The 15,352-nt window shown below is 27.8% G+C and overlaps 1 protein-coding gene across 2 annotated transcripts in view; it reads left to right on the top strand.

The window, feature by feature from the left end:
- Window positions 1–15,352, top strand: part of LOC100202518 (tubulin polyglutamylase ttll6) — a 35,768-nt gene that overhangs the window by 9,431 nt on the left and 10,985 nt on the right. For both annotated transcript variants that reach the window (XM_065816900.1, XM_065816901.1), the window contains 9 exons: window positions 2,364–2,494; window positions 2,651–2,759; window positions 3,985–4,176; window positions 4,251–4,336; window positions 9,722–9,794; window positions 9,881–10,030; window positions 10,192–10,376; window positions 10,940–11,020; window positions 11,090–11,271. In XM_065816900.1, coding sequence (XP_065672972.1) covers window positions 2,364–2,494; window positions 2,651–2,759; window positions 3,985–4,176; window positions 4,251–4,336; window positions 9,722–9,794; window positions 9,881–10,030; window positions 10,192–10,376; window positions 10,940–11,020; window positions 11,090–11,271 — 1,189 coding nt within the window. The remainder of the gene's footprint in view (window positions 1–2,363; window positions 2,495–2,650; window positions 2,760–3,984; window positions 4,177–4,250; window positions 4,337–9,721; window positions 9,795–9,880; window positions 10,031–10,191; window positions 10,377–10,939; window positions 11,021–11,089; window positions 11,272–15,352) is intronic.

A 15,352-nucleotide genomic window follows, 5' to 3' on the forward strand; every position in this document is an offset into this window, starting at 1 on the left:
AGTGTTAGTCTATATTTTGTTATTTTTTTGCTACTTAGACCTCAAAGCGTTACTAATTGCTGTGATATTTGGCCACTATTTTCAAAATAATAGTTACATGAGTGTTCTACTATGTAGTACCAACAATTTTTGTTATAACTGTTCTATCGCTACTATTTTCATTTTATAGACCAAAATATTGATTTGCTTTTTAAAGCATAGATTGACTTGGCTTATGCATTGCATGAAAATATCAGCATTTTCTAAGGTATAAACTACTTTCAAAATGCATGAAAATGTTAACAAATGGTTGAAAAGCTTTTATCAAGACACTTACATAAAATAAAATATAAAAAATTTAGATAAGATAACTAAAATAATTGACAAACAAAAAGTTTGGAGGGCCAGAAAAATCAGAAATCAGAGAAAAATCAAGGAGTCCTTTGAAGAGCTGTAAACATCTTTTGTATGTGTCTTTAAATAAAATCTAAATTGTCAATAAGTATGATAAGTGTCATTAATTCAGATAATTATTTTCTTTAAAGGAAAGAATTATGTAAGAATTATTTCCTTGTAATTTAAGTAATTATTTTCTTGATTTTAATTGTTTGTAATTAATAATATTTGTAATTATGTTAATGGATTATTATCTAATATAAATTCAGTTCAATCCCCACCACGTCCCTGGTAGTACCGCGCTCAATTTGTTTCTCCGCGCAGCGGCCTTGTTTGTCAAGGTTCGTGTTTCTGAGTTAAAGAATTGAGAGAGGGTTATAACCACTATTAAGTAGCCTCCTCATCTGTAGTGGCCTTCTTGGCCTTGAGGAGGTGAATAACAAAAAAAAAAAAGAAAAAAAAAAGGTAATTTTGTAAAAGGGGTAGTTTGATTTAATGAAGTTGGATTTAGTGAATTGCCATAATGCCAAAATCAAAATCAAACAAATAGTTCATGATGAAAATCAAAAATGTGTGTGCTTGCTCTGTCTGAAAAAATGTTTAAGACAGCTTACTGCTTTCCAAGCAGATGGAGTATGCCAACTGTACAAGACAAAGATTAATAAGTGATTCTCAGGTACCACAAGGACTATGCAAATCATGTAGAATAATTTTGCACAGGAAACAAGAGGGGAAGGAAAATATACTCTCTTCTTTGTTTAATTTTAATTCAATACATGTGAGACCTGAAACAAGAGGCATGATGTGTTATTGCCTAATCTGCCAAATTGGTTTTTCAAAGCTGCAAGAAAAACTTCCTCTTAAAAAGCAAACCACCATTAGGAAAGAATTAAATGTATGTTGCAGCACATGTCTCTGCCCTTTAGGAAAAGTTTGCCCCACCAATGCTCTCAAATAAAGTTCAAATAGTATTATCCTCTTAAGAAACTATTTGACTTGTTATTGCAACTATTGGGCCTCCACTTACAATTACCCCAGGTAAATATTTATACTTAAATAATTTTTACATATAAATATTCAAAGAAAATCTTTAAACAAAGAGACAAGAAGTGATTTCTAATTACTATAAAAACAAATAATTTGAAAGTTTTAAACAAGCTTTCTGAACATAGTTCAATATAAAGATAAAATATGTATGTTTTGGTTTCAGGTCAAAGTAGTGCCCAGCCACTATCATGCGTTTTAAAATTGACCACTCTAGCTCTTGTAAATGTACAATTAAATACGGGACTATCAAACAATGGATTAAAGAAACTAGTCAGAACCGTAAATCAAACATCAAGCAGGAAGATGGTAGAGCCAAATTTTTATAAGAATTTCTTAAAAGTTTAATTTCTTAACTCAACTCTTAGTTTCTTTTTCACCTGCAGTGACTTAAAAATTACAGACAAAAAAGGAATCAGAGGGTATCAGTATTATCAGTGGGCCTGACAATGTTCAAAAGGAAAATCATAGCTTATAGTTTATAATGAACATTTTAACCATTTTAATCCTTAATTGCTGTTAGTGAGTTTTAATATTGCATGTAAAAACATTAGAGTATTTGACTAAAGAGTATATCAAGCTATTTTGAATAAATTTCTTGTGGAGAAAATCAAAGACTTTAAATGTCTTACAATTTAATCAGATGCTATTTGATGGTAATATATTGTAAAAATAGGGTTTATATATTTATTTTTCACTTCATCTTGAAAGTTAATGTATTTAAGACGGTTTCAAGGGTCAATAAAAATTATTTTAACAGAAACATTTTTTGTTTTTGTTTTACCAATTGATTTTGCAAAAAATGAAAAGCAAAACTACTTTTGCTGACCTGATGTCATCTAAGTACGGCACTCTTGTGCCAACCTGAAATCTTTTAGATTTTGCGGGCTAAATTTAATATAATATTGTTTAGAGAAGTTGTACTTAAAAATTCATTTTTTTAGAAAATCAATCACTTTCCTGGTATGAGTGAGATATGCCGTAAAGATCTTTTGGCTCGCAACATGAACAGATTATGGAAGCAATTTCCTAAAGACTTTGTAATATTTCCTAGAACTTGGTGCATTCCTGCTGAGTATATGTTTTATATAAAACGCTATTAATGCTTAAATATTTTTTTTTTTTTTAAATTTTTTCAGTATTAATTTTTGTTTTAATTTTTATTTAAATAATTTCTTGAAATCATTATTAAACATTAATTTCTATTGTGTGGTTAATCTTTTGGTATTAGCTTTGGTGATTTTTTAACATTTTGTCGAGCAAAAAAGAACAAAACATTTATTTTTAAACCAGATAGCGGCTCACAAGGAAAAGGAATATACTTAGCAAAAAATCTAAAGGTTGACTAAGATTTCACTATATCAGCAATACAATCCCAATAAACACATGAACGCCTATTAAACGTGGAAATAGCGTTTAGACAAAACGTTTAGTTTTATTTGTTTAGAACAAAATCCAGAGTAATGTTTAGAACAAATGTCCATTAGATATCAAGATTTAAATGTATTTTCAACGCATATTATTCAACATTTATTAAACATATATAAAGCGTTTAAATTTAGATCCATATTTAACATTATGAATTAGTATTAATATTATTTATATTAGGATTCTTTCATTTATCAGTCTTACTTAATGTCTATAATAATATAATAATAAACTATTAGTATATACTAAATGTTCATATATTATGTAGTTATATATATATATATATATATATATATATATATATATATATATATATATATATATATATATATATATATATATATTATTATTATTATTATTATTATTATTATTATTATTATTATTATTATTATAAAATATATTAAATTGAGGACTGTTTTCTATATATCTATTTAATGTTTTCAGTGATGCACACTAATAAATCCAATAAGGTTACATGTGGTGCAATAATCTTTTACAAACAAAAAGTTTTTGTAATTAAAAAAGTTTTAATTTTTAAAATTATAAACTTAAATAGTTAAGGCTTCTTAAAAACATATTAAATCATGATAATACAATTTTCAGATGAGTTAAATGCATGTTTACTGGCTATTAAACATTGAAACAAAATCATCTAAAGTATTCAAACTTTGTATATACAATTTTATGTAAAGCTTGGCCTAGGCTTTAATCCTTTTAATGTATACATTTAATTAAACAATGTTAAAGGTTTTTGGTTTTGAATACTATCAGTAAATTTTAAAAATATTCAACAGACGCTTATTAAAAATAATTTAAAAGATTTGAAATATATGCTTCAATCCTTTTTATGTATATGTTAACTAAATGTTGGCAATATTGACTTATGTTAGTTAATAATCTAAATGTTTAATCAATATTTAATAAAGCTATATATTTAAAGGCGTGAAGCATAATTCCAAATTAGCAGTCAATTTTTGGTTAATAATTGATTGCTGAATGTTTTTTTTTAATTTTATTTTTTGACCAATATTAACTGAATACTAATTCTTGACAACTCTGTGTTTATTAGGATTTGTATTGTTTTCATTTTCTTAAATCATGTTATTTAAGTTAGACATTAAAATGTTTTTTTTTTAGAACTTTAAACCAGAATCCAGTGTGATTTGTCAGCAGTACATCTCAAGACCATTTTTGATTGATGGTTTTAAGTTTGATCTTCGAATTTATGTTGCTGTTACTTCGTGCAATCCATTAAGAATTTTTGTTTATAAAGACGGGCTTGCAAGGTTTGCAACAGTAAAATATGCTTATCCTGCAAATAACAATCTTGTGAGTGTTTAAATAATTTTTTCTTTTTATTAAATTACTTGCAAACAATGCAAGTTTAAATTTTTTTTCTTTAGAACAATGTTTATATGCATTTAACTAATTATGCTATTCAGAAAAACAGTCTAGGGTATTGTCGTGACAATGAAACAGGGAGTAAAAGGTGATAATCTATTTTGAATAAATGTATGTATTAACGGGCTATATTTCCAAAAAAAACATTTACTTTATTTGGGAAAAATTAGAATTGTTATTTTTATCTGATTTTTTGAATAACTTATTCAAAACATTTATATATAAATTTTTTAATCATTTTAAATATAAATGTGAGCCAAAGACTAGTTACTTTAACAGTGTAAAAGTGTAAAAACTATTTATGCAAATATCCTGACCAGAAATTTTAATATTAACCATATATAGCTGTTGCACATTGACTGTATATGAACCACTCTCCTTTAATGGGATGGCATCAGTGTGGTCCATATGTGGCTATATTATATATTGAATTAAAAGCACCCTAAATCAGAACGAGCCACACTATATTAGTACATGTAAGTTTCATGAGGGTCGCATGTGAATAGCATATGTAAACCATATTCTTACCAATCTCCTTTATAAGATGGCATTGGTGCGGTCCATGATTGGCTACAATACTTATATCACTGAAAATAAATATCAAATAAAAATAAATACTGCACTATATATTACTATCACATTTATGTGTGAGCCAGGTGTGGGAAGCATATGTCAGTCATATATTTATCACTCCTTTTCATTTGAAATCCAATTCTAAATTAAATAAAAAAATAAAAATCAATAACAATTAGTGATGTGCGAAATTCGAAACTTCAATTGCGAATTCGAAACTGACTTTTAGTTTTGTTTCGAATCGAACTTTTTTTTTAGTTTCGAACAATTCGAATTTTCGAAGTATAGTGTCTTTGTTTCGAAGCGAACCCAAAGTTAATCGAATTTTATCGTTTAAAAGTGAAAGAAAAAAGTTATGCAGTTCCACAATGGCGGATAGTAACGATAGTAATTATTGAAGTATTGTCTGGGAATTTTTTAGTAGACAAAAAATGAATGGCAATAGAATTATAGGCATTTGCAAAATAGGAACATGCAAGTTACCTGTTTAGTGTCCAACTGGAGTAACAACAGGTCTTTATGCTCACTTACGTGCTGATCATCCAAAAGCGCATAAAGAGTGTGTAGCGAGAAATGAAGAGAATCATAAAAGAAAACTTGCAGAACAAGAATTGAAAAATGAAAATAAGAAGCAAAGTAAAGTTGATGACCTTTTTAATAAGAAAGCACATTGGTCATCAAGTCATCGAAATGCCATCGCTATAACGAATTCGGTTGGTCGCATGCTTGCTCTAGACATGTTGCCATACAACTTTGTAGAAGGCAGAGGATTCAAAGAACTGATGAAATTAATGGAACCACAATATCTGGTGCCAAGCAGAACTACGTTTTCAAGATCAGTTGTACCTGAGTTATATTGTAGTGTAAAACAGAAAACCGCTAATGAAATATATCGAGATTTTTAAGATATTCCTTCATCTTCATTCACGACTGACCTGTGGACTTCGAGGGCGCAAGATCCATTTATTTATTTCTGTCTGTCATATGTAAGCCCTGAATTTGAGCTAAAGACATTTGCATTAGAAAACAAGCAGTTTCCAGGAGAACATACCGGTGAAAGCATTCTTGAATCTTTAGACAAGACTATTGATAATTGGGAGCTTCCTCGGACTGTTCCAATTTATGCGTTGCGTGATAATGGCAGTAATATGAAAAGCGCCATGAATCTCTCACAATCATTTTATGATCTTTCTTGTTTTGATCACACTTTACAATTAACCATCAATGATGCCGTGAGTAAAATTGATGGAATGCAGACTGTCCTTTCCAAAAGCCGAATTTGCACAGAGAGCAGAAGCGATTCTGTGCAAATTCGGAAAAGGTAGAACGAGAACTAATAATCAATGTTGCTACTAGGTGGAACTCGGATTACTTTATGCTGAAGAGATTATGCGAAGAAAAAGATGCTATATCTGCAGAGCTAGCAATAAGTGAAAAAATTGATAACTTGACTAATGCAGACTGGAAGCTTGCTGAAGGCTATCACACAATTCTTGCTCCATTTGAACAAGCAAGTAGAGAATTATGTGGCAAGAACTACCCAACGTTGTCTATGAAAATTCCGGCTTTGCATGGCTTAAATCAGCAATTGCAGCAACTTATCAATGATCCTTCACATAAGGGTTGTGGTGTACTTATTGCTCGAAAATTAAAGTTAAAACTAGACCAATGATTTCCGCAATTCATATCAGCTTTGCCTGGTGCAGCATGTACATTTCTTGATCTACGCTACAAATCCATCTTCTTCTCTGAACAACAGCAAGCTACTGTTGTAAACAGTCTTCATCAGTACTCTAAGAAATTCCGATCTCGTAGCGGTACTGGTGTTGGTGGAGGTGGACATTGTGCCTTGAGCGATCATGACACGAACTTAATTCAAGGTACAATTCAATTACATTTTTATGTTATGTGATTAACACAGATTAGGACTTGATGGTAATGGTAATGGCCTGCAGTTCAGATTTAACTTTCAGATTTACTGCATTGTGGTTTAATTTAATCACAGATGAATAATAAAACAATAATGCATAGGTTTTCATTTCTGTTTGCTATTTTAGTTTTACATCTATTTATATTATATAATACTTTGTAGGAACATCTGCTAGTGCTGGTGCTCCTGCTCCTGCTTTTGGAAGTGCTGATCCTGGTTCAGGTCCTGGTCGGACATCAGCTGCAGCCTCCAAGCAAGTAGTTTATGGGATGACTTCTACAGCATGCTTACAACAGCAACTGCGAATAGGATGCTGCCAGTTGATGATGCAGCTTCTGTGCAAGAGGAGGTCAGAATGTATATGATTGAACCTCCTATTGGAAAGAACGCCAATGTACTTGATTGGTGGAAAGTTAATCATCACCGTCTGCCAAAACTCTCAAGAATAGCGAGGGCACTATTGGCTATTCCAGCAACTTCTGTAAATTCGGAGAGATTGAACTTGACATCTGGTAACATTGTTACAAAAAGGCGATGTAATCTGCTCTCTGAGCATGTGGCTGAACTAACTTTTATTCACGAAAATTTGTAGTATAGCACATAGCAGTAGCGTACCGAAGCCAGACTGCCCTGCCAGCCACAGTCAGTACAGTACACTGTAGATTAATTCTCGGACTTTCTGGAACAATTGCCTATGCATGCACTACTACTTTACATAACTGTATAGCATTTGCATTCATTATAGCATTGTATTTTTACTTGTATTGTATTATCTGTTAAACTATAACTGTAAATATAATACTAGTCCTAGTCTTTATTCTATGCACTGCATTGCAAGTACTTGACTTGATTTTTTTCAACTTGAATTATTACACATTGTAATTGTATTGTATGATACTAATCTCATTTGATTTCATTCACTTTTATTTGACTCTAGAGTCTAGTCTGTGTTGCTTAGTATTTTGTTTACATTATAAAACTGCAATATGATTGGTTATTAAATATAAAATGTATAATGTTTCATTTCTGTTCTGTGTTCTGTCACACACTATAAATTATTACTATTAAAATACCAAATTTCAATATCAGTGCAGCGTACTTTCGAATCGAATTCGAACGAAAGTACGCTGTACGAACGATTCAAAACGAATCATTCGAAACGATTTGTTTCGAATCGTTTCGAACTTAAAATCTTAGTTTTGCACATCACTAATAACAATAGAGGTTTGGTTACAATGTAAGCAAAAATTTATTGTTATTGATTTTTGGTTACATTGTAATCAAACCACCATTGTTAAAAATAAAACTTTGGTATTTACAAATTTTAGCGAAAATTTATGTTGGATGACTACTCTCAATAATATTCATTGGGCTTAAACTGACTAACAAAAATTATTAAAAATCAAAAAAGTTGTAAACCACATGATATCATAGAATATTCTTGCTATGGAGTCTCAAAAAATTTTTTATTTTAAAATTGTATAAAAATTAAAAATACAGCAAGATCATTTATTTTATATGTGCAATTCATATTAAAGTCATATGTCTATTTTTTTCACTTATTTAATTTAGTATATCACATTTTGCATAATTATGTGAACTGAATTATGTGTTCTTTATGTGTGCCCCACAGTTTGCCAATTTTGGTTCTAACCCTCAAATTGAGGACCAAAAAAAGACAATATTTTTAGTAATCTAGAGACACCCGTGGTTCATTTGGCATAAAAATTAAAATCTGGTTACATAAAAAATATTCCAGTTCAATAAAATGATGAGTAAATACCTATCTATGTTCTATTTAATAATGTGATTTTTCATAGATTTTATATTTCTTTTTAAAAAAGAACCATCTTTTGGGTTCAAAATATTTTGTTCCTTTAGAGATCAAGTTTAATATGCCATTTTTAGCACTTTCAGGCTCCATCAAAATGATACAAGTAGCATCACAAGAGTAGCATCACAACTAGAGGAACCATTTTTACTGTTTTTGAAAAAAAATTTCCTAATTCTTTCAGCCTTTGATAAATATTTTGCATGTAATAGTATTTTTTGCTTAATAAAGTCATAAGGATATATAAATAAGGGAAAATGAAAACTTGATTTGCCTACTGCTTTATTTATTGGTTTTTTATAATTAATTGCTCCATTCCTTTTCTCTACTGAAAGCCTTTTGAATTCTCTATGTCCTTATGCAGTTTTAAAAGTTGTGATACTACTTGTATCATTTTGATAGAAACTAACAGTGCTTAAAATGGTGTATAAAACTTTGCTTTCAAGTTGGTATGTTTGAGCCCAAATAGGAACAAAATATTTTGAACAAAGACCCCAAAAATGGTTCTATTTTAACAAGAACATATGAAATCTTTGAAAAAATCACATTTAAATGGAACATAGATAGATTACCCATCATTTTATTCATCTGGCATGTTTTTTATGTAGAAAATGTTGCAGAGACTAACTTTAATTTTCTCTTTTGGACGGTTTAACCAGATTTTAATTTTTATGCCAAATGAACTGAATAATTTGAGGACTAGGGCCAAAATTGGCAAACTGTGGCTACACTGATCATCAAATTATATATTTATCATAAACTAGATTAGAATTTCATACTTTTACTCTTCTTATAAACATTATGATCATGTGTGACCTGCACATTATACCATATTAAGTGACATAATTATGTGAATCTTGTTATGTGGTCTGTGATATATCAATCCTCAATGTAGTCAGTGTCACATTGAGGATTGATATATATTGATCATCATCATGTTTATAACTTCACATTTTTTCCACTTACACACACTATGACCACATGTGAATCACACACACCTTTCTTGTTAGGATATATTACAAACCTAAAGGTGTTTAGATAAAATAAAAGTCTCCTAAATGCATGTAAATCATACATAATTAGCAAAGAATTAGAAGAGAAATGAATGAAAGCATAATGACTAATGTTTTTATATTAAGAAAGATATCAACAATCAACAAATGGTTTCAAGAAAATGGGTATGATATTAAAAAGATTTGGAAAAATATTGATGTAAGTTTTATTTGCTTACATTCTAAATTTTTAACAAAATTGTATTATTATTAATAAGTTTATAATAGTTTTTGCATATTGTTTAGGACATAATAATCAAGACTCTAATTACCGCCCATCCTGTTCTCAAACATAACTATCTCACATGTTTTCCTAATGTAAAAGGAAGTGCTTGTTTTGAAATTCTTGGGTTCGATGTTATATTAGACAGAAAGCTCAAACCTTGGATTTTGGAGGTAGTTTTAAAGTTTTTTTATAACTTTTTTTTATCTTTTTTTTCAAGAGTTTGTTCCATAGACACTTTTTTTTTCCCATACAAGTGTATAAATCACAGAGAGCATTTTATATTTTAATTTTGATAATAATGTTAATGATGATAAAATGATTTTTTCTTTAGGTTAATCATTCACCTAGTTTTACAACAGACTCAAAGCTTGATCGTGAAATAAAAGATGCAGTTGTTTATGATACTTTGATGCTTGCAAACTTCTCATTGAATGATAAAAGAAAGTGTCTTGAAGATGAAAGAAAACACTTACACGAAAGACTTGTAAAATCAAAAAATCGTAAAAAAGTTGGAAAGTTGGTTTTTTTTTATTTTTTCATTTTGAATTTGAGCATATAGAGCTAACGTTCATTGGCAATCCTTAAATGTATTGTTTAATTTTTTTTTTGCTTAAAAACTTTGTGATTGTTCACCCAAAATTAATATCTTTGAATTGAATAAGTCCCTAAAGAGTTATGAAAACCCTTTTACCATTGATCAAGTACAGGTTTCATTTATTCAAGTGCTGAACTATGATTGATTTCAATGCATTCATTTAAATATTAAACTGTTATCTGACACATATTTAGAGATGTTAAAGAATGAAAAGGTTTATAAAATAGACTAAACACACAATCCTGATTCTTTCAGTTTTACTATTTTGCTACTAAAAAAGTCAAAATATATTGAAGAGAAAATGTTGGGTTTAAAATGAAGCTCTCTATACTATATATCTGGGGGAACTTCGATTTTTATATTGTTTTATTTTTAATATTTTAACAAACAAACAAACAAAAAAGTTTGTACAATAAAACCTTAATTGTTTATTTATGAAATTTGAGAATAAAAGTTTGGTGCAATTTTTTTTTTTATCTGCTAGAGACATTGAGGAAAGCAAAGAAATGGAAGATTATTTGAAAAATTTAACCAAGTATGAAGATGAAAATATTGGCAGTTTTAGGTTAGAAAATAATTTTATTACATTATGTTTAAAAATATTTGAAAAAATTTAATTGTTGTTTTTACTTAGACGTTTGTATCCAGAAAACAATGAAGAAGAGTACAGATTATTTTTTGAAAATAGCTGTTCACTATTTCAACAAACTGCTGCTTCTAAGGCTCGTGCAGAGTGTGCTCGTTTACAGAGGGAAGAAATTTCAGCCAAAAAAAAGTTAATAACAAAGAACTCAAAAAGGTTGACCAAACTTTCAGGTGTCTTATTTCTTATTTCTATCGCTATTATTTTTTTTTTATAGTTGTTATAGTTAAAATTAACTGTATTTACATATTATTTTCAAATTTATAAAAGCAATATAGGTGAAGAATTTGTAAAATTTATTAATAAAAATTAAATTGAATTTATTTGTAAATTTTTAAAAAAGTGTTGAAAACATAATTAAAATAGTATACACAATTTTAATTAAATTCCTAATTAGTTTAATGTTTAGAGTAATAATTTAAATAAGTATCTATGAAATAAAGGAGTAACAATAATTTTTTTTTGTGGTAACCATAAAAAAAGGCAACAAAAAAAATAAGTATCCATTAAATTTTAAAGCATTTGGCTTCTGCAAATAATAGCAAAAAAATGACGAAATAAAAAAAAATTTAAAACTCTTAGACTCTAAAATTCAAAACATTCAAAGTAATTAAACATTAATGCAGAGGTTGACTATCAGTTTTATTAATGCAGAGGTTGACTATCAGTTTTTGATTACTTTTACTCTGTTGTTTATTCTGTTTCTTTTTGGGATTTTTTGTACATTGAAAGTATTGAGTGAAGGAGACTATTGAAAACCAGGTAATTGAAAATTAATTGAAAACCAGATATTAAAACTATTTGCCAGTTAAAGTCATACATTATTTGGATGATATACAACTGACATCATGTCAGTTTGCACCAGAACTGTTTTCAGGACTTTTACAAAGTTCAATTTTCGCATCTGAATTTCATGATCCAGCATACATCCATACATATTCTTTAGTCTATCGATTTTAATGTGTTTAGAATAGTGCTAGAAAATAAATAAACTTTATTATGGCTTTGAGTTAATGATTAAACTGAAAGATAACAATTCCATCAAAGATGACAAATGCATTTCAAACAAGAATTTTTAAAAATTTCATGTTTTCTTTAAGTTCTCACCCTTCCATTTATTACAAAATAACAAATTTAATTACAATTAAATAAATGTTTTTAACAAATTTACCAAATATTTACAAATAAATAAAATATGACAATTGTTAATTTTGTTCTCCTATACCACCTTAATACATATGATAAATCTAAATAAAAATTGTAATGTGTAAGGAAAACATTAAAAATAAACAATAAAACCCATCATTTATAAAAACTGAAAAACAGTTTACCTGTTTTGGGCAACCTGTTGTGATCCTGTAGTTGGTGTTGTGATGTAGCAGTCCTTTTTGGTGTTGTTCAATGGCATTACCTCATGTTGGATTTGAGTAAACAGTGTTATAAAACACAAATGGTAATTAAAAAAGGTAACGCAGTATAGGTCTAAAGCAATAACGCCACTTGGCACTAAATGCTGTTAACTACCAAGTTTCAATAACCATAGGAAAAATCTCATTCCTTATTATGTACTCTCATTTATCAATTCAAATTTCATCTTCCCCATTATTTACACTCATATATTCACAACCATGTTCTGATGTGACTCAAAAGAATAACTTCAAATGATAAAATAATTATTATATTAACATATACGACACTAAATTTTATTTACCAAAGTATTTGAAAGTTAAAAAATTAAAAACAATATATGAAACAAAAAACAACAAAGAATAATAACAAAAATAGTTATAAATATTTTCACTAATGAAGATATGAATATTGTTATTATTCTTTCTTCTCCACCAAAAAAGAATAATAACAATATTCATATTTTCATTAGTGAAAACCCTGATATAAATGAGCTCTCTTAAAAGAAAGCTCGTTTATACCCCTATTTTCACATCATATTGTTGTGAAATCACTAATTAACCCAATATTTAATTCCTCAGGTGATTTATGCGTAAAATGATAACTTTTATCTGTTTTGCTTTTAAAACGAATGTTTGATCTAGATAACTCATAGAAAATAAGTTAGTACTTAAAGAGATCCTGAAATGCCATTGCAAATTGTGTTCATATCTTAAATAAACCTTAGAAAATAAATTTAGAGTGAATTAATTTAACAAAAACAAGTTATTTATTGAGATATTAACAAAAAAACTTTTTATCTTTTTATTTTGTTATTTCCTTTTTCTGTTTCTTAGCTTATTAGGCTTTCCTTTTTTTTTTAAATTATAAAAATGTCTGGTTTGTTTAATGAACGATGTGTTTACCATAGAGGTGTTTTAAACCATTTTTTTGCATGAGCTGGGGGTTTTCCATTTTTTAATTTGCAATTATAATAAAACTTTTTCTCTGCATTTCAGTTTCTAAAGTGTTTCAGTTTTTAGATGTCACTTTTGAAAATATAAAAAAAGTAACTCTTTTTATTAAAAAAGAAAAAAAAAAAACAGTATTTTGTTTTCACCAACAAATTGGTTTTTATATTTTTCGCTTAATCTCAAAAATATTATTTTTTGTTTTTAGATTTTATTAGAGCAACTTGTTCTCAGCTGTAGTGTTCTTAGCTGCAGTGTTCTCAGGTGTAGTGTTCTCAGCTGCAGTTTTCTCAGCTGTAGTGTTCTCAGCTGTAGTGTTCTCAGCTGTAGTGTTCTCAGCTGTAGCCTATTTTTTTAAAACTTTATGAAAAGTTTCAAATACTCTTAAAACTTTTCATAGTTTAAAAAAAATTCTATTAGTAATAGCAAGTTAGTTGAAGTTCTTTTTAAAAAATATAAGAGAAGTTCTTTTTAAAAAAAAAAGTTCTTTTATTCTCAAAATATTAAAAAAGACCTAAACATTATTATATACTTTATCAGCTAAACTTATTTTTATTGATGCCAAAGTTAAATGCTTTAATCAGTTCAAATTTCTTTTGAAAGAAAAAATCAACAAGCTGAAATTTTCCTTTGTAAAAAAACAATACTACATTAAAAATGAAAATATTTTTTGTTAATATCTTGATAACTGATTTGTTTTGGTAAGTTTAATTAACTCTAAACTTATTTTTAAGGTTTATTTAAAATATAAACAAAACTTGTCTCAACATTTTGGCATCCCTCTGATAAAGTTATTTATCATAATATAAAACAGGAAATGCCATTGCTTTTTTTTATGCATCATAATTAATAAAAGCAATTTTTTTAAATTTCTATTTGTTTTTTGGATTGCAAGTATTTATATGGATCTTATTAGTTTCATTATTATTGTTATTTATCAATTTATTGTAACATTGGCAATGTTATGATAAAGTTGTAATTTAAATAAATTATAATTTTATCATACCATTGCCAATGTTATAATAAAGTTAATAATTATAAATTGTAAAATAAATAAATAAAATTAAAAGAAGTTTTTATCATAATATTCTTAAGCGGTTAACCATTTTCTTTTTGAATATTATCCTTTTTTCATGTCTGCCTCAATATTAATTAATGAAATAATGGGCTTACTTCTTTTGCATACGGATCCCAGACCAATCCTGGCAAGTTGGCTGGGTATTGAATTACACATTAAATGTTGTAAAAGCTACAATTGTAGAGTATTTTTTTTAAATGGATCAAATAGTAATTCAAAATCAGGTTTAAAAGAATAATGATTTAAAAATGCTAAAATTTAAAGGGGACCATAAAATAATTCTTTTAATACTTGAAGGATTAGTTCTAGTTCATGTGCTCATTTATATACAGTTGAACCCTGAGAATTTATATACAGTTGAACCCTGAGAATTTCATACAAAAATGATTTATATTAAATTAAAGCATTTTTTTTAAAAAAAAGAAAAAAAAATAAGGAAAAAAGGATTTTGTTTTAAAAATAGTTTAAGATAAATTTATATCGCTTCTATATGTTAATTTTTCATCAATTTTTAATCAAATTATCAATGATTGAATGTTTTTTAACTCAAGTTAATTTATTTAGAGAAAAAGTTTGCACTATTCATCATTTAATAATTTGAATTTAATAACACTAATTATTTTTAAGTAGAACTTAAATCAAATACCTTAGAATTTTTTCCTTCCAAACTTATTTTAACATATATTGTTGTAAAGAGTTTTAAACACTTTCCACTATTCATTATTTAATTCATTAGATGAGGAATAATTTTGTTAATATTTATAAACAAGTTTATTTTACTCTTTGTGTATAACTTTATTTCACAAAGTGTGTTGGTTT

The sequence above is a fragment of the Hydra vulgaris genome, chromosome 13 (assembly GCF_038396675.1).
Source record: "Hydra vulgaris chromosome 13, alternate assembly HydraT2T_AEP".
Classification (NCBI taxonomy): Eukaryota; Metazoa; Cnidaria; class Hydrozoa; order Anthoathecata; family Hydridae; genus Hydra; species Hydra vulgaris.